The following is a 23,152-nucleotide window of genomic DNA, read 5'->3' as shown; positions in this document are numbered from 1 at the left end:
CTTGTTGGCTTTATCCCGACTCTGAAATTTGGTCCAGCCCCTCCCATCCCCGCTATGAGGCATGGCCTCTGCCCAGTGCCACACTGGTAAATGTTTAACATTCCCCGAATTGTAGCGTTTGCCGATTTCCACGCTCAATTTCAAGTTCCCAGTGTGCTATCAGTGAAGGCGGAGCGAAGAAGAGATGCCCGCGGTTGGGAAGCATTTATGAGAAGCTCCAGCCCTGCAGCCTGTACACAGAGCCACGAGGTAGGGTGACTCCTTGAGGTGCCACTTGTATTTCGTTCCCAAGTCATTTCTCTGCCAGTTCCAGGAAGTCGTTTCTGCGTGTCCCCTTGGCTGGAGGGTGCAGGTCACAGGGCAGAAGCAGAATTTGCCTGAAGACATCTTCCTTTCCTGGGTCAGTGAGGGTTATGCTAGAGGAGGGGCAAGAAGTGGGAAGCTGAGGGAAGGAGAGGAAGGGGTTCCCCAACTCAGGGATGGGGAGACGGAGGTTCTGAGGGGTCTGCTAGTGCTTCAAGGGCCAGCGCCCAGGCCATGTGACGTCACCTCCACTGTTCGGCTGATGGGTGTGTCATCAGTAACCGGGAGGATAGATGGCGGGAGCCCCCTTCCACCACCAGACACACTGAAGGCTCCAGTCTACCGGAGCCCCAGGGCCTTGGCACAGTCCAGGCAAGGGAGCCCTGACCTTGCTGCCTGGGATGGGATGTCCTGCGTTTGCACAGGCTGGCCACTGTGCTGAGGACCTTTGCCGTGGCCACAGCCTGTTGGGCACAGCTGGGAAAGCTGGGCTGAAAGATGTTGGGGCCCCCTCAGCCACTGAAGAGTGGAGCCAGGACTTGGACCCAGGCGGGTGGCCCCAGGCCAGGTGTCAGCACTGAGCCGCCCATTTCACGGCGGGGCTTCCTGTCTCACCTTAAGCATGTCTTTACCTGGCTGAGCCTCGGTTGCCGTATCTGTAAAATGAGCAGAAGAATCTCTGATAGGATCGTTCTGATGATGATGATGATTTCCTAGCCTCTCTGTAGAGGGGTGATTCGTATCAATAAGCCACCAGAGAAAGGACAGACCTTTCGGAAGGAGTTTCCAGGTGCTGCAAATGAATCTGTGATGGTCCCCAGTTGCCCTGGTAACCCCAAGGCCCATGTGGGGGCCAGCTGGCTAAGGCTGTCCACACACCCCACCCTCCCACCACCCCTCACTGTGTGGCCTCACTGACCTGCCCAGGGCCAGGAGTAAGAGCTGAGCATCCCGTGGGCCTGGCTTGATCCCTTCATTCTCACAAAGACCTATGGAGGAAGGCCCTTGTTACAAACTTTACGGCCTCAGGTTCCCTGGAGGCAAAACCTCTGGGTCCAAGTGCTTTGCTTCCCATTGACCACCAGGGGGCGACGGTACCACACACCAGCCTTGTCACCAATTTCTTGCCCTAGGGTCACCCCGCCACACACACACCATCCCCCAAAACCGACCTGGAAGGGAAGCTACTTGTCATTTCTTTCAAGACCTCAAAGACACTTTCATATTCCAGCCTCATTCTCCACTTGGTTTTCCCTCAGAAAATTATATCAAGTAATGATTCCACAGGCACACACACAGAGTCCACTGAGCTGGACACAGTTGCCAACCCAAAGTGGGTCCTGGGCCCCCTCCTAGCCCTCTCGCCAATTCACAGGGGCCCTGGCCCTTCGGATTAGGGGAGCACCAGAGGCCAGCCAGCTCCCGTTTCACGTGATCAGCTATAATCGCGTGGACTTTGAACAGAGAATGTGCAGACTCTAGCTGCCTGCAGAGCGAGCTCTGTGGGGTTCAGAGACTGAAGAAGAGAGCGGGGTAGAGTCAGGGCCCAATCTGCACAGGGAGCAGTGTCTGTGGGCTGGAACCAGAGCCAGCCAAGATGAGGGCAACTGGAAGAAACTACTTAGCCATTGGCCAGAGCCGCGAGGTCCTGGAGGGACCGTGTAATGGGAGTGGGCCTGGCAGGAAGGCCCGGTGTGGCGCTGGAAAGGATTCAGGGCCTCCTGAGCAGGCATCTGATCACGGCCCTTTCTTGGGTGGTGGTAGCAGCCCAGGGAACCATCCGACCCACAGATCGCCCCCTGACAGCTGCCCCGACTGCCAAGGGCTGCCAGCCTTAGAACCGGGCTGTGCCTTTTTGTTCCGTCTGTTCCTCTAGCAGGAAAGCCCACCTTCCCTCTAACTCTCCTGCCCCAGCCCTACCTGTCTTTGCTCTGACACCGCGACCCGGGCACAGGGCTCCCTCTGTCCAGCTTTCTTGGCTGGCTTTGCACATTATTGAACCCCTGTGGTTGCAGGATCTATGTGTGCCCATCCCCCTGCCTGACATGGCCTCCTCCATTCCCCTGGCGAGAAAAGGCCTTTGGGAGCTTCTCTCCCACCAATGTGGGCGCCATGGGGACAATGAGGAAGGTCAGCTGATTGGACATCAGTATTCTGCCTCCGCAGCATCCTCCCTCTTCTCCTGGCAGCGCCCGAGGGTCCCTCTTCCACTGTCTATCCGTGCAGTCCTGGGGTCCACCCGACCTCCAAGACCAGGCCCAAGTCAACTGGTGCATTACCCACCCCCCTACTCCCCAGTCACAGTGGCTGGCGGGGGGGCGGGCAGCCAACCTGATTGCAGCTGATGAGGCCCAGGGAGACCTGTGCTGGGAATGCTGGGGAAAGACGCTGCTTCCTCACTATCTGAAGCTGAGGGGTGAGTCCTGGAGCTGTTGTTGCCGTTTTGCCACTGTGAGGAGGCATGGGAATGCAGCCAGTGCAGAAGATGGCCTGACTGAGGGGTGAAGAGGAAGAAGACAAGACTGGGGTGGGGGGGGGGGTCAGCCCTTGAGCTCAAAATCAAACTGCACCTTAAGCAACCCCCCACTCCCCAGTCTCTAGACTCTTCAGTCATAAGAGTCACTAATAGGATTAGTGACCCTCCCCCTCAAGCCAGTTAAAACTGGGTTGACTGGTACTTTCAGCTGAAAAATTCTCGACTGCTACGGCCACTAATGTCAGGCTGTGGGTGGTGAACGTGCTTGGCAGACTCCAGCGGGCCCCGAAGGAAGGGGGGCCAGGGGCCGGCACACCCAGCGCTGTCTCCCCTGCCTGGCTGTGGACATCTTGCAAGCATTCCCCCCTGGAGCCCCCCACAAGACGGGCACCCAAGACGGGTGGCACAGGGGGAGGGGATTGATAAGTAAGGCTGCTGCACTGAAGGTCATAGGGAAGGACGCCACGGCGACAGCCTGGTGGGGGAGAAGGGAGGCGGGGGTGTGGGTGTCTCAGGCCCTGAGCCTGCAGGGTCAAGGGCCAGCTCTCTACGGCACCAGGGTCAAAATCTCTTTGAAGCAGCTGTGCTGGCTGGCAGTGTGGGGCGCCTCAGCCGGCCTGAGCAACATTCTTATAGCACCAACAAGACTATTCCTTAAAAGATAACATTCCTTCTTGATCTTGTAAGGGGCCACGATGACGCTTAGGTCTGGACTGTGTAAACTGTCAATAACGTGTCATTTAATGTCCAGCCCTCTGCCTCAAAAAACTGATAGAACTATGCGTTGACTTCTAATGAGTGGAACAGTTCTCAGAGCTTTCTGAGATGCTGTTCCCAGGTTATAATCCTCCATTTGACTCGAATAAAAATTTTCATTTCTTTCTTAGATCGACTAAGTTTTTCATTGATATGCATGACGTAGCCGGCAGGATATCAGAGACACCTGCCAGAGGGCACCTGGAGTTTACCCGGAACCAGAACCAGCATGGCCCATTGAGCCCCACCGGCTTCTCGGTACTCCTCAGGTGTGCCGGGGAGTTCTCATATCCAGATCTCATTGTTTGAGTGATGATCCTGAAAATTTTGAGCTGCTTCGCTTAAGACTTGGAGTCTTAAGGGGCACCCATGCATTTCTTAAGCAGGACCTAGGGGGTTTGGGTAAGAGGTCCAGGGAAACATAGGGGGCTTTTTGTTAAAATGGGCTTAAATCGAAAACCAAAATGAGTTGGTATATGGTCTGAACAAAACTTTTGCTACTGAAATGAGAGGCTGAATTCTTCAGCTCTGAAGAATAAGGGAGACCCAGTCAAACCGTAAGTAAATACGGCTCGTCCGGGCGGCGAGACAGAGGCTGGTAACCTAGCGCTCCGAGCACCCCTGACAGTTTTAGGCTGTCACACTCTTACTGAATTAAGTCGTATGGACCCTGCTTGGGCCCTAGCCTGGCCGAGGCTCTCTGCCTCTGCAGGGGAGGGTTCTTTTTCCCTTAGGGTTCAAGTAGGCAAATAAGGAAACCTAAGCTGAGATGGACACAGCACAAGCTGCATTCAGTGGCCAAAGACTGGAGAAGCAGGAACTAAGTTCATAGATCAACCTCCCGCCCACCTGGTGAGAGGGGTTTAATTGAAAAAAATAAAGCAAAGGGAGGAGGGAGGAGGCTAATAATGGAAGGCATATGCATTAGTCTACTGGGGAAGGGGCAGTGCTTTCTCCACCCCCTTTTTAGCCTTTTTTGGTCCAGCTGTGTCATTTAATATGCTAAAGTAGTGAAATCAACATGTAATGAGACTCAGGGTGTGTTGGAGGTCAGATTCATCACCATCTTGTGGTCCCAGCTGGTTCCACCTGGGGTTTGTTTGTAGCTTCCTTTCTTATCTCTGGACCCTTTCACTTAAAGGTTGACATCAACTCCGGCTAAAGGTGGGGTTGGCAGGTTTGAGCAAAGACCTGGAGCAGCTCTGGCAGCACCAGGGAGAAACCAGGCCATGTAAGTGTCCAACTGACCCAAGGGTAACTCCTCAGCACACACGCAATCCACCACACTGTCCTCAGAAAGTTGTTCAGATCGTAACTCGTATCTGAATTAGGCCGCAAAATTAATACTGGGAAATTGGGCCTCAAAGGCCAGACAGCTTCCATGCAAACAGCCGCCTATGGGAATACCAACTGGATTTATATATATTTGCAAGTACTTAATTGGGAACTAAAGGCAATCGGGCCCTAAAATGGCCAAGATGGGGTTCTCTGGGCACTCCAAAACAATTTTGAGCGCACAGTTAAAGCCGGCAGTGTTCTGGATCTGCGCCTGCAGGGTCTACCGGAAGCAACAGTGGTAAGTGCTTTTCACTTTTCTAAAATTAGGTTAGCAAGGAAAAATATTTGTAGGGCTAGCTCCTTGGATCCTTTGAAGTGGAGAAACAGCTAAATGGCTGAAATTTTAGGGAGCTCTCATCTTAAATTGTTGTACCTTTTTAAATTGGTATGCAGAAGCCCCCAAAGGCCTCAGAATTCCCAACTAGCCTCACTGAAAGACTTGTACAGGCTAATCGAAGATTAATGGTATAAAAGGTGCCTAAAACTCTACTGCTCCCCTCTATCTTCCTTTATCGGGGGTCCTCAATCTTCCGTCTGAATTGCCTTTCCACTCAGAAGGCCCTATTAAATCATTACCTTTAGAAATGGAACCACCTGCGGCTGTAGGCAAATCTCTTCAGATCAAAGGCCGAACCAGGGGCCACAGTTTGTTTAAAGAACTTCTTAAACCCAGGGAGGCTCCACAAAAGTGTTTGTAAATGGATTACCAAAGTGAGAGGCCACCGGTCTGAATAAACTGACCATAGCTGAAGTTTAGAGCCTGATAGGAATTCTTTTTTGAGGGAGAGGAGGCTTTTCCCTTAAGCTAAATGAGGGAAAGTAAAACATTCCAGCATAGGTGAATGGGTATGTCAGTCCTTTGCTATAGTTGACGAGGCCACCCAATTCATTGAGGAATTAAAAACAACTATCCTGGGCTTCCCTGGTGGCGCAGTGGTTGAGAGTCCGCCTGCCAATGCAGGGGACACGGGTTTATGCCCCGGTCCGGGCCCCGTGAGCCGTGGCCGCTGAGCCTGCGCGTCCGGAGCCTGTACAGGCTCCGCAACGGGAGAGGCCACAACAGTGAGAGGCCCGCATACCGCAAAAAAAAAAAAAAAAAAAAACAACTATCTTTGTTTTACAAATTTAGCCTTTATAGGGCCAGAGGTCTGGCTCCAGAAATAATCCAAAGCCCGCCAATTCTTGTATCACATTGAAGAAAGAAATTCTATGAGAAGGTATATGTTTCTAGAGGTTATAAAATACATTCATAAGTGCCAATCAGGAAATCCTGATATGACAAACAGTTCACAATTACTTCTTGGTTTTCTCTAGAGGTTAAGGTTTTAAGGTTAAGAATTATAACATATGTAATAAAGCTACTAAAATAATCAGGGAAGCATTTCAATATGCAAGGAAAATGCGAGGCGTGTTTTCAGTGGAAGGAGGGTATAAAGAATGGAAATGCATTTTGTTCTGAGTTGTTGTTCCTGGGTTATAGTCCTCAATTTGGCTCAAATAAAATTTCCCATTTCTTTCTTAGATCAACTGATTATTTTTTCATTGACAGATGAGTAGGAGTGAGTCGGGTAAAGGGTTGGAAGGGTGGGGAGACAGCCCTGCCCAGAATCAGGGGCTGGGTTGATGAGGCCAGAGCCCGGATCGTGGGTGCAAAAGCGGGTAAAGCGGGGAGGGCAGCAGGACGGAGACGCAGGCAGGGGGCAAGGTCCCCTGAAGGCTTCGGCCTGGTCCTGAGAACAGGAAGCCACTGATAAGGGTGCTGTCACATGAGTGTTTTGAAAATCCCCCTCTGAGTGAAACTGGACACCAGACTGGAGGAGACCGAGTGGATGCAGGGAACCAGCCGAGGGGGCTGATGTGGGCTGTTATCGCTGCAAAGCCGTAGTGGACTATCATCACATCCCATAGTGATTCCGGTTCAAGGTCTCTTGTGCACTTGCAATCAGACAGTGGCTGGGGAAGGGGTCATCTGATAGCTGCAGTGTTTGCGGCAAATCAGGGTGGGAAGTCACACGTCGGACACTAGGACTGTGGAGCCTGTCCATACCCTCTTCTGAGATATCTACTCTCCTTTCGAGAAACAGCTCTGGCTTGCTCTTGGGCTTTGATAGAGACTGAACACCTAGCCATGGGCTATCAAGTGGCCGTGGGGCCTGAGCTTTCCGGAGCAACCTGGGTGTTGTCGGACCCCCTACCCAGAAGGTTGGATGTGCAGCAGCAATCTGTCGTCAGTGGAAGCAGTAGAGAAGAGGCTGAGCTTCAGCAGGTGTGAGAGGTACAATTAAGTTATAGGAGCAGGTGGCTCAGGTTCCTTTGAGCCAATTCCAGTCACGCTGCCTCCTCTGCCTCAACCCGTGACTGAGGCTTCCTGGGATATTCTTTAGGATCAGTTTACTGAGGATGAAAAGACTAAGCACAATTTAAAGATGGGTCTGCATGATATGATGCTGATACCTCCCAAAAGTTATAAGCTGCAGCATGACCATGTCATTCAAGGATGACCCTGAAGGTCAATGGTAAAGAAAAATCCTCCCTGTGGATAGAACTTGGGCAGCCTATTTGATTTTCTGGAGCAGTAGATTAGCAGAAGTTTGAATCTACTGGTCATTGATTCATGATCAGTTGCTAATGGTTTGGCTTCATGGTCAAGGACTTGGATGGAACGGGAACGGAAGATCGGAGAATTAGTCAGGGTTCACCAGAGAATAGAACCAACATACGTAGATAGATAGATAGAGAGATAGATAAATTTAAGAAATTGGCTTATGTGATAGTGAAGGCTTTGCATGTCCAAACTCTAATGGGGTAGGTTAGCAGGCTGGAGATTCTGGGAAGAGGTGCAGCTTGAGTTGAAGGGCCATCTGCCAGCAAAATTCCTTTTTGCCTGGAGGAGGTCAGTCTTTGTTCTATTAAGGCATTCAACTGATTGGGCAAGGCCCGCCCACGTTATGGAGGGCAATGTGCTTCGCTCAGAGTCCACTGATTTAAATGTCAATTTCATCCAAAAAACACCCTCACAGAAACATCCAGAATAATTTTTTTTTTTTGCGGTATGCGGGCCTCTCACTGTTGTGGCCTCTCCCGTCGCGGAGCACAGGCTCTGGATGCGCAGGCTCAGTGGCCATGGCTCACGGGCCCAGCCGCTCCACGGCATGTGGGATCTCCCCGGACCAGGGCACGAACCCGCGTCCCCTGCATCTGCAGGCGGACTCTCAACCACTGCGCCACCAGGGAAGCCCCTCTGCTGATTTTTGATGGTTCTTTATAATATCCTAGATATGAGTTCTTTGTCAGATACGTAGTTTGCAAATCCTTTCTCCCAGTTTGTTGCTTGTTCTTTCATACTCTTAGCATCCTTTTGCAGAGCAGAAGCTTTTAATTTTGATTAAGTCTCCTTCATCGATCTTTTTCTTATATTATGTTTTTGGTGAACGTCTATGAAACTTTCACCAAGATTATTGAACTAGCCTTGCATTCTTGGAATAAAGCCCACTTAGTCATGGTAGAGAATTATTTTTATATATTGCTGAATTATATTTGCTAATGCTTTGTTTTGAATCTATGAGAGATATTGGTCTGTAGTTGTCTTTTTTTTAATACTGTCTTTGTTTTTTGTTACCAGGGTAATACCAGCTTCATAAAATGAATTAAAGCATTGTTCCTAGCTCTTCTATTTTCTGGAATAGATTAGGTAGAAATTGGTGTTTATTCTTTAAATATTTGGTAGGATTCTCCAGTGAAATCATCTGGGACTGGATAGTTCTTTTTCAGGAGTTTTTAAACTACAGTTTAAATTTCCTTAATAGATATAGTGTTATTCAAATAATCTATTTCATATTGGGTGAATTGTGATAGCCTGTATTTCAAGGAATTGGTCAATTTCACTGAGGTTGTCAAATTTATGTGTGTATACTTGTTTATAGTGGCCTCTTAGTATCTTTTTGATGACTTCAGGGTCTATAGTGATATCACCTGTTTCATTCCTGATATTGGTAATTTGTGTTTTCTTCTTTTTTCCTTTGTCATTCTTGGTAGAAGTTTGTCATTTCATTGATCGTTTCAAAGAAACATCTTTGTGTTTCATTGATTTCCTCCACTATATTTCTGGTTTCTATTACATCGATTTTTTTGCTCTTTATTATTTCCTTCTTTCTGCTTGCTTTGGGTTTATTTTGCTCTTCTTTTTCTAGGAGCTAGGAGGAGCTAAGCTTATTGATTTGAGAATTTTCCTCTTTTCTAAAATAAGAATTTGGAGCTATACATTTCCTTCTGAGTACTGTCTTCGCTGTGCCCCACAAATTTTGATATGCTACCTTTCCTTTTCATTAAGTCAGCCTCCATGACACCCAGGGAGGAGAGGATCCTTGTTACTGCCCAGCAGGGTGGGAGCTTCAGCTCCCCACATGGCCCCCACTGTGGAGGGTGACCTTGCTACTGCCCAGCAGGGAGGACAGTTCAGGCTCCCCACTTTCCCTTCTCTGATCCACCCCTCTCACCACTCTGACATAGGGGAAGGGTTGAGGCACTGCATTACAGCCTGGCAAGGGTGAAAATCTAGGCTCCCTACTCTGCCTTGTTGGTGGGCATGGGACCACAGTTTTTTTCTGCGTCGTCTGGCTGGAGTACAGCAGTTATTGTCTAAATTTTCTGTTTTGCTAGGCGGTCCCTTTCCTGGTTCTTTGACTCAAGAGCAGGATTTTCTTGGGGCTTTTTGTGTCTGCACCCACTGGCCTTTCCAGGCTGCCAGCTTCCTCAGGACCAAGTCTGGATACATGAGAAAAAAGAACCCAGAGAACTCACTGCTGCACCATCTTGCTGGTGTGCAGACCCCAGGCCAGTCTGCCTTCTCATCTCCTTTTCAGAGTCTTATGTTTGCCTCGTACAGGCTTTTAGCTGTACTTAGCAGGAGGAATAGGAACAAGTGTTTCTCCATTATTCTGGATACAGACGTCCTCTGGCTGATTTTAAGATTTTCCCTTTTCATCACTAGTATTGAACACCTTGATTATGCTATGCCATGGTGTAGTTTTCCTCATGTGTTTTGTGCTTGGGGGTTACTGAGATTCTTGGATAGTGGGTTTATAGTTTTCATCAAGTTTAGAAAAGTCTTGGCCATTATTTCTTCAAATATATTTTTTTTCTGTTTCCCCTTCCCTCTCCTCTACTTTAGGAATACAGTTACACATGTATTAAGTGGTTTGGATTTTCCCCACAGCTCACTGATGGTCTTTTCAGCATGTTTAAATCATATGGTACTCGATTTCACTTGGGATACTTCCTAGTGCTATGTTTTCCCTTTTTTTAAGAAAAAAGTTTGCTGGAAACACTTCTTTGGGGGAGGAGACACCACACTTCTCAATTAAGAGAAACATTTTTACAGTCCGGAGATTTTTTTTTTTTTAATACCTATTATGCCAAGAATTTATAGGGAATGGGTTCCAACAGCTCAGGCTCCTTTCCACGGTTCTCACAGGTGCAGAACCAATGGCTGCATTTCTCCGGGTGGAGCCGCCTGGGTTTCAGTTGAGCCCAAGTACCTTTTGCTCTGGCTGCCTTCTTTTTTCTGATCATTTTCCTTCACATGTTTCAGGAAGCTATCTCAGCTCCTAGAGTGCTTAACATGCTCAATATGTACATTAATTTTCTTGGCAAGATTCTTGCCCTTGTTTGTTTGCAACAATGCTGGCAGCATGTTGGGAACACACCATAGACTCTTCCAGTTTTGCCGTGGGAACAGCGGTGGGCTTTTCTTTTTGAGTAGTGCCAATCCCCTTGATGTCAACATCACCTTTCTTGTAGATTCACATGTATGTGGCCAAAGGAACAACTCCATGTCTTCTAAAAGGCCTAGAGAACATTTATCTATCGGAGCCTCTCCTCTTTCCTTTTGTGTTGGTCATTTCGGCAAATTATCAGAAGATAGAGGTACCAGCCCAAAAGCTAGAGCTATGTTTCCAAATTCACTAACCTTTTCTTCTGCAGTGTTGAATCTACCATTAATCCATCTAGTGTATTTTTCATCTCAGATATTGCAGTTTACATCAATAGAAGTTTGGTTTGGGTCTTTTTTTTTTTTTTAATTCCCCTGTCTCTACTTTTTTTTTTTTAATATTTATTTTGGCTGCGCCAGGTCTTATTTGCACATGCAGGATCTTTGTTAAGGCATGCAGGATCTTTAGTTGTGGCATGCGGGATCTAGTTCCCTGACCAGGGATCGAACCTGGGTCCCCTGCATTGGGAGCATGGAGTTTTAACCACTGGACCACCGGGGAAGTCCCTCTACTTAACATTTGAACACACAGGGTACAGTTATAAAAAACTGTTATAATGTCCTTGTCGGTTAATCCTAACATCTGTCAGTTTTGAGTTGGATTAAATTGCTTTACTATTCTGAGTCATGTTTTCCTGCTTCTTTCCAAGCTGGGTAATCTTGTTTTTTTTTTTTTTTTGCAGTACGTGGGCCTCTCACTGCTGTGACCTCTCCCATTGCGGAGCACAGGCTCCGGACGTGCAGGCTCAGCAGCCATGGTTCACGGGCCCAGCCGCTCCGCGGCATGTGGGATCTTCCCGGACCCAGGCACGAACTCGTGTCCCCTGCATAGGCAGGCAGACTCTCAACCACTGCGCCACCAGGGAAGCCCAAGCTGGGTAATCTTTGATTAGATGTCAGATCTCGTGAAGTTTACCTTGTTGGATGCTAGGTATATTTTTTAAATTTTCTATAAACATGATTGAGCTTGGTCTGTGATGTACTTAAGTTACTTGGAGACAAGTTTGATCCTTTTGTGTCTTGATTTTATCATTTGTCAGGCAGGACTGGAGCATTGTTTAGTCTGGGTTCATTATTCCCCATTACGGAGGCAAGATCTTTATGAGTACTCTACTCGATATTCCGTGAATTCTGTGTCTTTCCAGTCAGACTAGTGGGAAGAGGCACTGTTCCTGGCCCTGTCAATCTCTTAACACTGTTCCCTCTAATTCTTTCTGATGAATCTTTCCCTGGTCTCAGGTCGTTGCCTCACAGGCATGCACTGCTCACCACTCTGCTGAATACTCGAGGGGGAACATCTGCAGATCTGTGTTCCCTTTCTGCCCAGGTCTCCTGCCTAGTACTACACCAGGCTCTCTTTAGCACGTTCCCTCGATGACACTCACACCCCAGGTTCCATTTATGTCTCTATGCTGACCTCTATCTTCAAGCCAGACAAGAGCGGAAGCTCCAGATCCGTGTCTCCAATGGCCCACCCTGCAGAGTCCCCTTGAGTGTCCCATGGGCACACTAAATACAACCCATCCAACACTAAGCTCACCATCCTCCCCCCAGACTTGCTGCCTCTCCAGAACCCGTCTCCATGAATGGCACTGCCATCTACCAGGCCAGAGACCTACGAGTCGGCCTTGCACCTCCTTCCACCTTACTCCCACCTCCTGTCATCACTGAGGGCCATCAGTTCTGCCTTCTAAACATCTCTGGACTTTCACCATCTCTGCCGCACACCAAACCACCACTGCTCTCAGCTGCACCTCTCTTAACCCAGACACCTTTCCTTGAGCAAAACTTCTCAAGTGCAAGTCTGACCACAGCACCCCCCCAACCCCGCCCAGTGAGGACCTTCCAGTGGCCTCCTGTGTGCTTAGATAAGGCTCAAACTCCTTTCTGGGGCAAATAAAGCCCTTGATGATCTGCTCCTTGATTAAGTCTTGGGCTTCTTGCCCAGGGCCCCTCGTATGTCTTTATGCCTGGAGAGCTGGATTGTAACTGTTTAATTAAACCACCTCTCCACTCGAATGCCTGTTTTCTAACGATGGAGGTTATGCCTCCTACTACCCTGCGCACAGTCCATATAGTGCGTAAGAAGACAGGGCTGTGAAAGGCTGTAATTTTGCTTAAGAATGCCGTCTTAAGGAAAATACTTCCGGCCGCAGGTTCCCCATATGTAATATCGGTGCAATCATCACTCCTCTCTTCTCTGATATGACACAATCAGTAGACAAAAAGGGCTGGCTTTGTCAACCAGCGCGCCAGAATTTGGTCTCCACGCATTTCGCTCAACCATCAGAGCAGGGCCTGGCCCAGATGCTGGGCCCGACGCGGGCGAGGCCAGCGAGGCGCCCAGGGCGCAAAATGTCAAGAAGCACCCCCTTTCGGGTTCATGCAAGCGCACGCCGCCCCGAAAGCGAGTGCCTTCGGGCATGCGGCGTCCGGGACATCCGGCTGGCTTCGCTGGCTTCAGGTCCGCACCCACAGGCCTGCTGGAACGCGAGAGAGACTACCCTCCCTCGGGCCCTGGGCCCGCCCACTATGCGACTTGGCTTCCGGCACCGAACTAGACGCCCTGCTCTTGGCCGTTGTCCCGTGACGTCACCAGGGAGCGCCCGCCTCTGCTGACGCCTTATTTAGAGGAGCCGCGCGGCGCCCACTGTCGCAGCGTTAGAAGTCCCGGCCGGTTGTGGTCTCTGGGACGTAGTACCTGTGCTCGGGCGCCCGGTGACCTTGGCGTCTGGCCCGCGAGTCCTATCCCGACAGCACAGGGCGCCAGGTAGGTTAGGTTTAGGCCAGACGGCGGGGTGCACCGGGCCTCCGGGCCTCCGGCTGAGGGCAGAACTGGACTCTGGTGCCCGGCCGCTCCGACCACACGGACTGGGCTGGCGGGCCCTCTTGGGCGCCCACTGAGTGTAGGGGATGGAGCTGGGCATACAGGGGAAGTGGGGGACTGGCACAGGGGCCCAGGCGAGTGGATGGTGGGACGCGGTCCCAGGTGCAAACCGTTGTCTCGCCTGCGCCGTTGCAGCTCCATGTCCCTGCCTCTTTGCTTACAGACACCTGTCCAGAGTTGGATTGAGCTCAGGCTCTGCGGCACAGTGGTTCCCGCAGGAGCAGCGGGGCCACTTTCAGGTACCTCGGCAGGTGACTTCACCTCCTTCAGCCTCAGTGCCCCTTCTGTAAAATGAGGCGCTCAGCCTGAGGGGATTGCTAGAGGGCGGAATGAGAACCTGCAAGGGCCTGTCATGTGGGAAGGGCAGTCAGTGGGGCCTGCGGTTATCTGGGAGAGCAGGTGAACAGCCTTATCCCTGAGGCAGTAGCCAGCAGGAGATCCAATTTCCCCTGGGGCATGCAGGGTGTCGCTGGGCCTCCAGAAGATTTCCTGTTGGAGGTTCCTACTTCTCACCACCACCTCTGGGCTAAAGTGTCCAACTCCTCACCTGGACTTGGATTCAAGTCCCAATTCTTTCCTGTCCTTGGGAACTTGGGCAGATCCCTTATCCTCTTCGAGCCTTAGTTTTTTCATCTGTGAAATGGGACCAACAGCCCCTACCGTCCACAGCTGTCAAGAGAATTAAATCAGCCATTGTAGGTAAAACAAAGTAACACCTGGCATGCAGTGGGATAATAATCTTAGTGTGTGGAGTATAAGTGCATACATTTTAGCTTGAACAGCCCCTGACAGTGGCATGGTTGGTGCTTGTGTAAGACAGGAGGGTGGGAGGTTCAGAACTCCTGGTTTTCTGGTTAAACTCATCGGCCAGCACAGCGATCAGATCATTGACCTGGATCTAATGAGTGTTTAACTGAACAAGGTAGATGGAATCATCAGAGAACCAGGAGTCTGGGATGACCTCCACGTGCTTGAGCATAAAGGGCTACTTTTATTTTTTATTTTGTTTATTTATTTTTGGCTGCACTGGGTCTTCGTTGCTGCACGCGGGCTCTCTCTAGTTGTGGCGAGCGGGGTCTACTCTTCGTTGCGGTGCGCGGGCTTCTCGTCGTGGAGCACTGTCTCTAGCTGCGCGGGCTTCAGTAGTTATGGCACGTGGGCTCAGTAGTTGTGGCCCGCAGGCCCTGGAGCGCAGGCTCAGTAGTTGTGGCGCACGGGCTTAGTTGCTCCGCGGCATGTGGGATCTTTCCGGACCAGGGCTTGAACCCGTGTCCCCTGCACTGGCAGGCGGATTCTTAACCGCTGTGCCACCAGGGAATCCCTAAAAGGCTACTTTTAAAGGCAAGGAACCATGAAGAGGAGGGACTGTTGGGGTGGAGGCCAGACTCAGAAACCAAAGAAGAGAATGGGGTTTGTCTTTGCGTGGAGCCTAGAACTCAAAATGGAACCTGAGCCTTGTTGATACTTTCTAAGTGATATTAGGAGGGAAGGCACAGCTGCCCCTCCTGAGGCTGACAATCACCGAGTTTTCCCAAGTAGTGAAAAGTCAAGCCCCTGCTTCTGGCATTTGATCATTGAACAGAGAGTAGCTGAGAGCCTTCTGTGTGGCAGGCACAGTGCTAGGCACTGTGGACTCGGCAGCAAAAGAGACAGTTGTGGCCCCAGAACCCAGAGGGGAGACAGCCCCGTGATGCCTGTCAGGCGTAGACCCTGCCCTCTGTCTGCAGCCTCTTTCCTAGGGCAGCCTGTACTCCAGCACAGAAGCCACTAAATAATTACTGCCTGGAGAGGCAGGCGGGGGCTGCTCCTAAAAGGCTGCGACAGCCTGGAAGGGGTTCTGGCTTGGTCATGTGAGCAGTGGAAAGCATTTTAAGTAGGAGGGTAACAGGATCAAATTGGCATTTAAAAAACTACCTGTGGCAGCTGTGAAGCCAGTTTCACCTGTGATCTCTTGCTCACGCTGGGCTCCACTCTTAACTAATTCCTAGCCCTGCTCATCTTAGCCCAGCCCACACTTCCTCAAGAAACAAAGACAGGGCCCTTGATCTACACAGCAGCAGTCCCAATTGCAGAATCCTACTTAACGGCATCCGTTGTTAACATCAGTCTCCCCTGCAGGCAGGATGGCAGGGCTGAGTGTGTCTGACCTGCATTGTCTGCCCGGTGCCCCAGTGGTGCCAGCTACAGTGTAAGCTTTCAGAAAGCACTGGTTGACGGAAGGCTGGAATCCCTGGGGCCTAGCTCAGTGGCTGGCATGAAGTAGTTGCTTCTCTAGAAATGTTTCATTTGAAACACGTGAAGTAAGTGAAAACCTGGACCACTTCCCATGTGGTGAGCCACGAATGGCTCATGGGGCAAGAGGACTTGGGCTGCAGCTTGAGGAGCTCTGGGAGCCCCAGTGATGGCTTCGGACTGTCTCCATCCCCTAGGACCCACTTTTTTCTCCATAGGCTCCGATGCTGGTCTCTGGTAGAAGAAGGTGGCTCACGGCTCTGCTGCAGGCTCAGCGTTGGCCCTTTCAACCCTCCAGAGACATGAGATTGGTGCAGTTCCGGGCACCCCACCTGACGGGACCTCATCTGGGCCTGGAGTCAGGGAATGGTGGAGGTGTCATCAACCTCAGCGCCTTTGACCCCACACTGCCCAAGACGATGATAGAGTTCCTGGGGCAGGGAGAGGCCGCTCTCTCAGTGGCAAAGAGGTAAGTCAGCAGGCAGCAGTGCCCTGCCGCAGCTGCCCCATTCCCCCTCCCTCCTCCCACCCGCCTCCTCTTTTGCACCCCAGCCTTCATTTCTCACCTGTTCCCTTAGTGAAGAGCCTTAGAAATCTTTTATGACAACATCCTCAGTTTACAGAGGGGGAAACCGAGGCCCGAGGAGGATGATTGACCATCCGAAGGCCACACGCTTGGTGGTGGGGCCAGAATTCTACTTTGTCGCACTGCCTTCCCTGGGAGATTAAATTCCTGCTTGCCTGAGGGGCTGGGACCTGGGATCCTAAGAGGCATCTTGGAAAGCTCATTAGGAGAGAGGACTGCAAAGAGGTTCTTAAAGATGGTTCTTGGGTTTGGGCTAGATTAGGGAGAGGCCTCCCTGAAGCCAGGAGTCCTGTGGAATCTGGTCTAAAGGTGTTGATGAACAGTAAATTAAAAACCGCTTTGAGGGGACTTCCCTGGCGGTCCAGTGGTTAAGACTCCACGCTTCCACTGCAGGGGGCGAGGGTTTGATCCCTGGTCGGGGAACTAAGAGCCCGCATGCCGCTTGGTATGGCAAAAAAACCCTCAAAACAAAAAACCACTTTGAGGTGTCATTTTCACCTATTTAACTGACAAAAAATACAGATGTTTGACAGCATACAGTGTTGGTAACAGTATTTTTCCCCTACTTTCATATTCTCGCAAGATGAGAAACTACTTCTGTGTCCCTCATTAGAAAATTGGGTGTATCTCTACTGTGCAGTAATAGGCAGCCGTACGAAAACGAGGAAGCTGTATACTGTTATGGTGAGATCTCTAAAATATATATGTTTTTAAAAGGTATATATAATTGTGCTATCATTTGCATAAAAAAAGATGGGAGGGCTTCCCTGGTGGTGCAGTGGTTAAGAGTCCGCCTGCCGATGCAGGGGACACGGGTTCGTGCCCCAGTCCGGGAAGATCCCACGTGCCGCGGAGCGGCTGGGCCCGTGAGCCATGGCCGCTGAGCCTGTGCGTCCGGAGCCTGTGCTCCGCAACGGGAGAGGCCACAACAGTGAGAGGCCCGCGTACCGCAAGAAAAAAAAAAAAAGATGGAAGAAGAGTATACATAGAGTGGCTGTGAAGAGCTACGTAGGACACAGTGGTTGTCTCCAGGGCTGGAGCAGCGTGACTAGGAGAAGGTGTAGAAGAGAGACCTTTCCATTATTCCCATTTGCACCTTTTGAATTCTCTTACATGGACATGTATTACCTAATGGGGGAGAGGAAATCAACACTGGATAAATTTAAACAGTGCTCTGATATCAAAGGACAGTAACTGGGCTTGATTTTCCTGCTGACTCTGATGGTTGATCTAGAAAATACATTTTAAAAACTTGTAGCTGCTGCAGGATCTCCCCAGAGTGCCCCTCTCTCCTGCTCTGGTCTCTGCAGAGCCCTGGCTGCCCAGTTGCCAGTCCTACCACGGTCAGAAGTGACATTCCTGGCTCCAGTTACACGGCCAGACAAGGTGGTGTGCGTGGGCATGAACTATGTGGACCACTGCAAAGAGCAGAACGTGCCTGTGCCCAAGGAGCCCATCATCTTCAGCAAATTTTCCAGCTCCATCGTGGGGCCCTACGACGAGGTCGTCCTCCCTCCTGAGAGTCAGGTTGGTGCCTCCCCACTGTGCCCCCGAGTCACTGGGGCCCATCACACAGGTGCTCAGCCTCCAGCCTAAAGGAACCATCTGTTGCTCATTAGTGCATTAAACAGAAACTCCAGGGGATTATACAGTAATAAGACTGCTCTCGGGGGTGGGGGGGGGGGAGAAGTTAATTTATATCTTTTCCTGATTACAAAAGTAATATACTTGCATTATAGAAAATTAGTAAAATACAGATAAACGTAAAGAAAAGTCACCCATGTTCCCACTGCCCAGGGCTTGCAACATTTATGTTTTGCTGTATATCTTCCCAGTGTTTTTCTGTTCCTGTTTCTATTTATACTGTACATATGCCTACCATTTAGTTAAGTCTCCAGCAAGAACATTCTTCATGCCATTAAATATTCTCCCCTGACATTTTTTAGGTTACTGCTTAGTTTTCTATTGTATCAATGGCCATAATTTATTCAGTAGTCCTCATATTGCTAGATAGGTTGTTTCCAGTTTTTAGCTTTTATAAGTAGTGTTGCAGTGAACCTCCTTATAGAAAAGACTTTGCACATCCATGAATGTGTGATTATTTCCTTTGAACAAACTCTTAGAATTTGAATGTCTTTGTCAGAGTGTAGGCAGGGTTTCAAAAATCAGCCAAAGTGACCTTAAGAAAAGTTGCAAAAGCAATTTACATGTCTACCAGCAGTGTATGTACCCTTACTAATACTTTCAAATTTTTAGTTTAGGAATATTTTGGAAATTACAGGAAAGTTGGAAAAAAGTACAGTGACTACCCAGACTCTTCACCTGGATTCACTGTTAACATTCTGCCGTATCTGCTTTTCCTCTCCCTCCTTCTTCCTCCCCCTGTCCCTCTTCCTCTCCTTCCCTCATGTCCCACGGGCACACACACACTTTTTTTGGAGGGGGAGTGGGAAGAACCTTTGAAAGTAAGTTATAGACATTAAGACAGTTCACTCATAGAAACTTCAACATGCATCTCCTAAGAATAAGGACAATGTCCATGACCATAATACCATTATCACAACTAAGAAAGTTAACATGAGTAATATCTAATATACAGTCCAATTGGGAATATTCCCAATCGCCCCCCCAAAGATGACTTTTAATTTGGGTCCTGGTTTGTTTTTTGGTTTTTGGTTTCGGTCCAAGATCAGTCAAGGTCATACATTGTATTTGGTTATGTCTCTTTAGTGCCTTTTATCTAGAACAGGGATCCGCAGACTTTTTCTCAAAGGGCCAGTTAGTATTAGGCTTTGAGTGCCAAATAGTTTCTTTTGCAACAGTTCAGCTTTGCCATTGTGAAATATGAAAGCTGCATAGCTGATACGTGAATGAATGAATATGGCTGTGTTCCAGGAAAATTTTGTCTACAGTAACAGACAGCAAACAAGCAAGGATTTGGTCTGTGGGCCATAGCTTGCCGACCCCTGATCTCAAGCAATTTTTTCCCCCTGCCCTTTTTTATCTTTAATGACACTTTTTGAAGAAACCAGGCAAGTTGTCTCATAGCATGTCTCACACTCTGGATTTGTCTGGTTGGTTCTTCATGATTAGATTCAGGTTAAACATTTTTGTCAAGTTCTACATAGGTCTCTTAACCTGTTCAGGCTGCTATTACAAAATACAGAATGGATGGATGGATGGCTTATAAACAAGGCATTTAATTCTCACAGTCTGGAGTCGAGGAAGTCCAAGATCAGGGTGCCAACAGATTTGGTGCCTGGTGAGGGCCCACTTCCTGGTCCATAGACGACTGTCTCTTCACTGTGTCCTCACGTGGTAGAAGGGAGCTCTCTGGGATCTCTTTTTGTAAGGGCACTAATCCTCTTCATGGAGGCTCTACCCTCATGACCTAATCACCTCTCAACGGTCTCACCTCCTAATACCATCACCTTGGGGGTTAGGTTTCAGTATATGAATTGGGGGGTGGGGGGAGGTGGGACACAAACATTCAGTCTGTAGCAACAGGTGTGTACTTGTGTTGCATCCCACTGGGAGACTCTTGTCGGGCCCTAAAGTTTGATCCCTTAGTTTACTTGATGCTCACGTGACCTCTCCATTGTAAAGGTACATTTCACTGTGGTAATTAGTAAACAATCTGCAGGGTAGACATTGAAACCATGTGACTATCTTATTGCCTCACAGTTTTTCATCCAGGGATCATCTGGTCATCCTTACCTGAATCCATTATTGCAGTAAGCGTTAGAAAAAGGTGATTTTTTCTGTCTGTGCACTTTTATTAGCTGGTACTCTGAAGAAACACTGCTTCCCTCCTTTTTTTTTTTTTTTAACCCATGTCCCTTTAGTATCACTGTAAATTCCTGATTTTTAGTTTTATTCAATATGTCATAGTCCATCATTTACATTCTTTTTGATACTCAAAGGGTCTTAATTTGGCCAGGGAGGGCCTTCAAGATGGCCCCCATCTATATCACTTTCTGAGTACTTCCTTGCTGTGGCCAAGCTATTGCAGGCTCATCTTGTACTCTGTCTCAGACTTGGAATTAGCCATTTCCCCAAGGAACCCAGTTCTTTTTTGTGTTTCTGGTTGTCACTGTTAGAAAGAGCAGTCAGTTTGAAAGGCTAAATTGTTATCTATTTTATAGGGCACTTTGTGGTTTATGGAAAGGGCTGAGCATGTTTTCCTTTTTGTGGCCATGTGTATTTCTTTTTGTGACTTGCTTATTCAAGCCTTCGGCCCACGTTTATTTTGGCATGTCGATCTTTTTCTTGTTATTATTTGAGTTCGTGCGTTAAAGCATTTAGAGTAGTGCCTGGCACACAGTAGGGTTAGCTGCTGTTACTTGGTATTCATCCTTTTCTGGAAGTATCAAGAGTGACTCTTAAACTCCCTCCCCGGACAAAGGCTGCTCTTCTGCAGTCGCTCGGAGAGCTCTGCCTGCCTCTGGGGGTGCTGCCTGCCACTGCCCAGTTGATGGGTCTGCACGTGATACCTCCCCTACTGTTCACTCCACTCTGGCTCGAGGTCTTACAAACGGGGGCCGGCAGCCAACCCCACCGTTAAGAGGCCCTGGCCCCGAGGCAGTGTGTAGCCCCTCGGCAGAGGAGCGGGGCCCAGAGCCCAGCAACTCACTGCTCCTTTCCCGCTCTACAGGAGGTGGACTGGGAGGTGGAGCTGGCTGTGGTCATTGGAAAGAAAGGCAAGCACATCAAGGTGAGGTGGAAAGGGCAGTGCCATCTGTCCCTGGCATTGGGAGGCGGTTGGCATCTACCTGCTCCTGACCCTGCCTTGCCTCTCATCCACCACCTCTGGCCACTAACGTGGGACCAAGGCTTTGAGATCCTTTGTTACAGGGGTTGGTGTCCTCATGATTTAACCTCCAATCTGGCCAAACCCCCTGCCCCCCATAGGCCACAGATGCCATGGCCCATGTGGCTGGCTTCACTGTGGCACATGACGTGACTGCTCGTGACTGGCAAATGAGACGCAATGGAAAGCAGTGGCTGCTGGGAAAAACCTTTGACACCTTCTGCCCCCTGGGCCCTGCCTTGGTGACCAAGGACAGTGTAGCAGGTAGGTCTCTGACAGCCCACTGGGTGACTCCTGTTGCTCTTAGATACATCAGTGAAGAGAAAGCAGCTTTCCGGGAAGTGGGAGTGAGGGGCATGGCTCCACGCGGGCCCCTATCCCCGGCTGCCCTTTCGTTGATTGCTTATATTAGAGCAAATCTCTCAACGTGGGCCATGAGTTCTCCACTGGGCTTCCCCCTGTCCCCTCACCCCATAGAGAGCTGCAGTTGCAGAGGTGGTGAATCTGCATTCATGAAGTGAATAACGAAGCAGTTCTCTCAGGATGGGTGGGTCAGGCTTCCTCTAGCTGCCACCATCTGGGAGAGTCTTTAAGTTGGAAAGCAGCAGAGCTGCCCTTTGAGCATCACAGAGAACGGCTGTTCCAGAGCCCCCTGCACCTTCACTGTGCCCTTGCTGCTTGTAGCTGCTGCTGCCTGCCTACACGGTGGCTGAGTGAGGTCCTGTGAGAGCCAGGAAGAGAGACGGTGCTTAAGAGGACAGACCACAGCCATCTGGGTAGGGCCACGTCCATGCAGTTCAGCCTTACGCCACCCCGTGCAGTCAGTCATCAGAGAAGTTAAATGGTGATCCCGGGGCGGGGGGGGGGGGGGTGTTTGTGAAGGTGTAAAACACCGAAAAGTTAAAAGTACTGTCTACTCGGGACAGTATTACAGGTAAGCCTTCAGGCGCAGGAGTCTTCACTACTCCTGCTTGTGCCAAGTCAGCCTCTGCTGTGGGTAGACATCTGTTTCTTAAGGCAGAAACAGCCATTTTTCTCTGCTCCTTGAGAGTCTGGAACATCCCCTCCTTAACCCACCCAAGGGACCACTGGCAGGCACTCTGCTCTGTGGTGGATACAGGGAGGCCTGAGGAGGCCAGTGTCCACACACAGTTCCAGGGTAGGGAGTGCCAGGACCAAGCACAGGGAGTCCAGCACACAACCCTCTCACCTGGCGAGTCACAAGGTCTCCTTGTGCTTTCATTTTCTAGCTGATTGGGAGGGGTTTGAGGGAAAGAAGGGAGAACCCCAAAGTGGTGTTTTTGCATTTCAGATCCACACAACTTAAAGATCTGCTGCCGAGTGAATGGGGAGGTGGTCCAGAGTAGCAGCACCAACCAGATGGTGTTTAAGACAGAAGAGCTAATAGCCTGGGTCTCCCAGTAAGTGGGATGGAGCCCTGCCCCCCAACACCCACCTGGAGGCTAAACCGAGCGCTCCATGGCAGGCTGTAGCCACCTCGGCCCCTGGTCTCACCTGGCCCTTTTGCCCTAGGTTCGTCACTCTTTTCCCAGGGGACGTCATCCTGACCGGGACCCCCCCAGGTGTTGGTGTATTCAGAAAACCTCCTGTCTTTCTCAAGGTAGGTTGGCTAAACGAGGAAAGGAAGAAGGCCTGGCAGGGTGGGCTCAGACTTGAGAAATCCAGGCCTGTGTATGTGCCACACCAAAGGACTGACTGCCTCACGGCCCACTCTGTTGCAGAAGGGCGATGAAGTCCAGTGTGAGATCGAGGAACTAGGTGTCATCGTCAACAAGGTGGTGTGACGGGCTCTACCGCGGGCCGTGGACTTGAGGTGGGGGCATCCGTTCCCACTGAGCCCAGCACAGGAAGAGGCGCAGTGCCAGCCCCCGAGTAGCTCCTCTTCCAGGTAGACGGGGAGGAGATGGTGCTCTCCTCCTCAATAAACTTCTTTTTGGCTTCCTTTAGGATTTGTTTCAAGGAGTGAGATAGGG

At 49.9% G+C, this 23,152-nt stretch overlaps 1 protein-coding gene across 4 annotated transcripts; it reads left to right on the top strand.

Annotated features, from left to right (window-relative positions):
- Window positions 1–166: 166 nt before the first annotated feature.
- Window positions 167–23,120, top strand: LOC132435225 (oxaloacetate tautomerase FAHD2A, mitochondrial). Of its 4 annotated transcripts, XM_060027339.1 has the most exons (9): window positions 13,265–13,413; window positions 13,694–13,769; window positions 15,981–16,231; window positions 17,659–17,875; window positions 21,003–21,062; window positions 21,260–21,422; window positions 22,471–22,579; window positions 22,692–22,779; window positions 22,901–23,120. In XM_060027339.1, the coding sequence occupies exons 3-9, from the start codon at window positions 15,987–15,989 to the stop codon at window positions 22,961–22,963; spliced, it is 945 nt and encodes a 314-aa protein (XP_059883322.1). In that variant the 5' UTR covers window positions 13,265–13,413; window positions 13,694–13,769; window positions 15,981–15,986; the 3' UTR covers window positions 22,964–23,120. The 4 variants fall into 4 exon arrangements, with proteins under 4 accessions (XP_059883320.1, XP_059883321.1, XP_059883322.1 ...); XM_060027337.1 differs by lacking the exons at window positions 13,265–13,413; window positions 13,694–13,769 and adding an exon at window positions 167–249; XM_060027338.1 differs by lacking the exon at window positions 13,694–13,769 and having other exon boundaries at window positions 13,258–13,413.
- The last annotated feature ends 32 nt before the right edge of the window (window positions 23,121–23,152 follow it).

Source organism: Delphinus delphis, chromosome 12 (assembly GCF_949987515.2).
Source record: "Delphinus delphis chromosome 12, mDelDel1.2, whole genome shotgun sequence".
Lineage (NCBI taxonomy): Eukaryota > Metazoa > Chordata > Mammalia > Artiodactyla > Delphinidae > Delphinus > Delphinus delphis.
The sequence above is the reverse complement of the archived record's forward strand: the minus strand, read 5'-3'. Positions and strand labels throughout refer to the sequence as shown.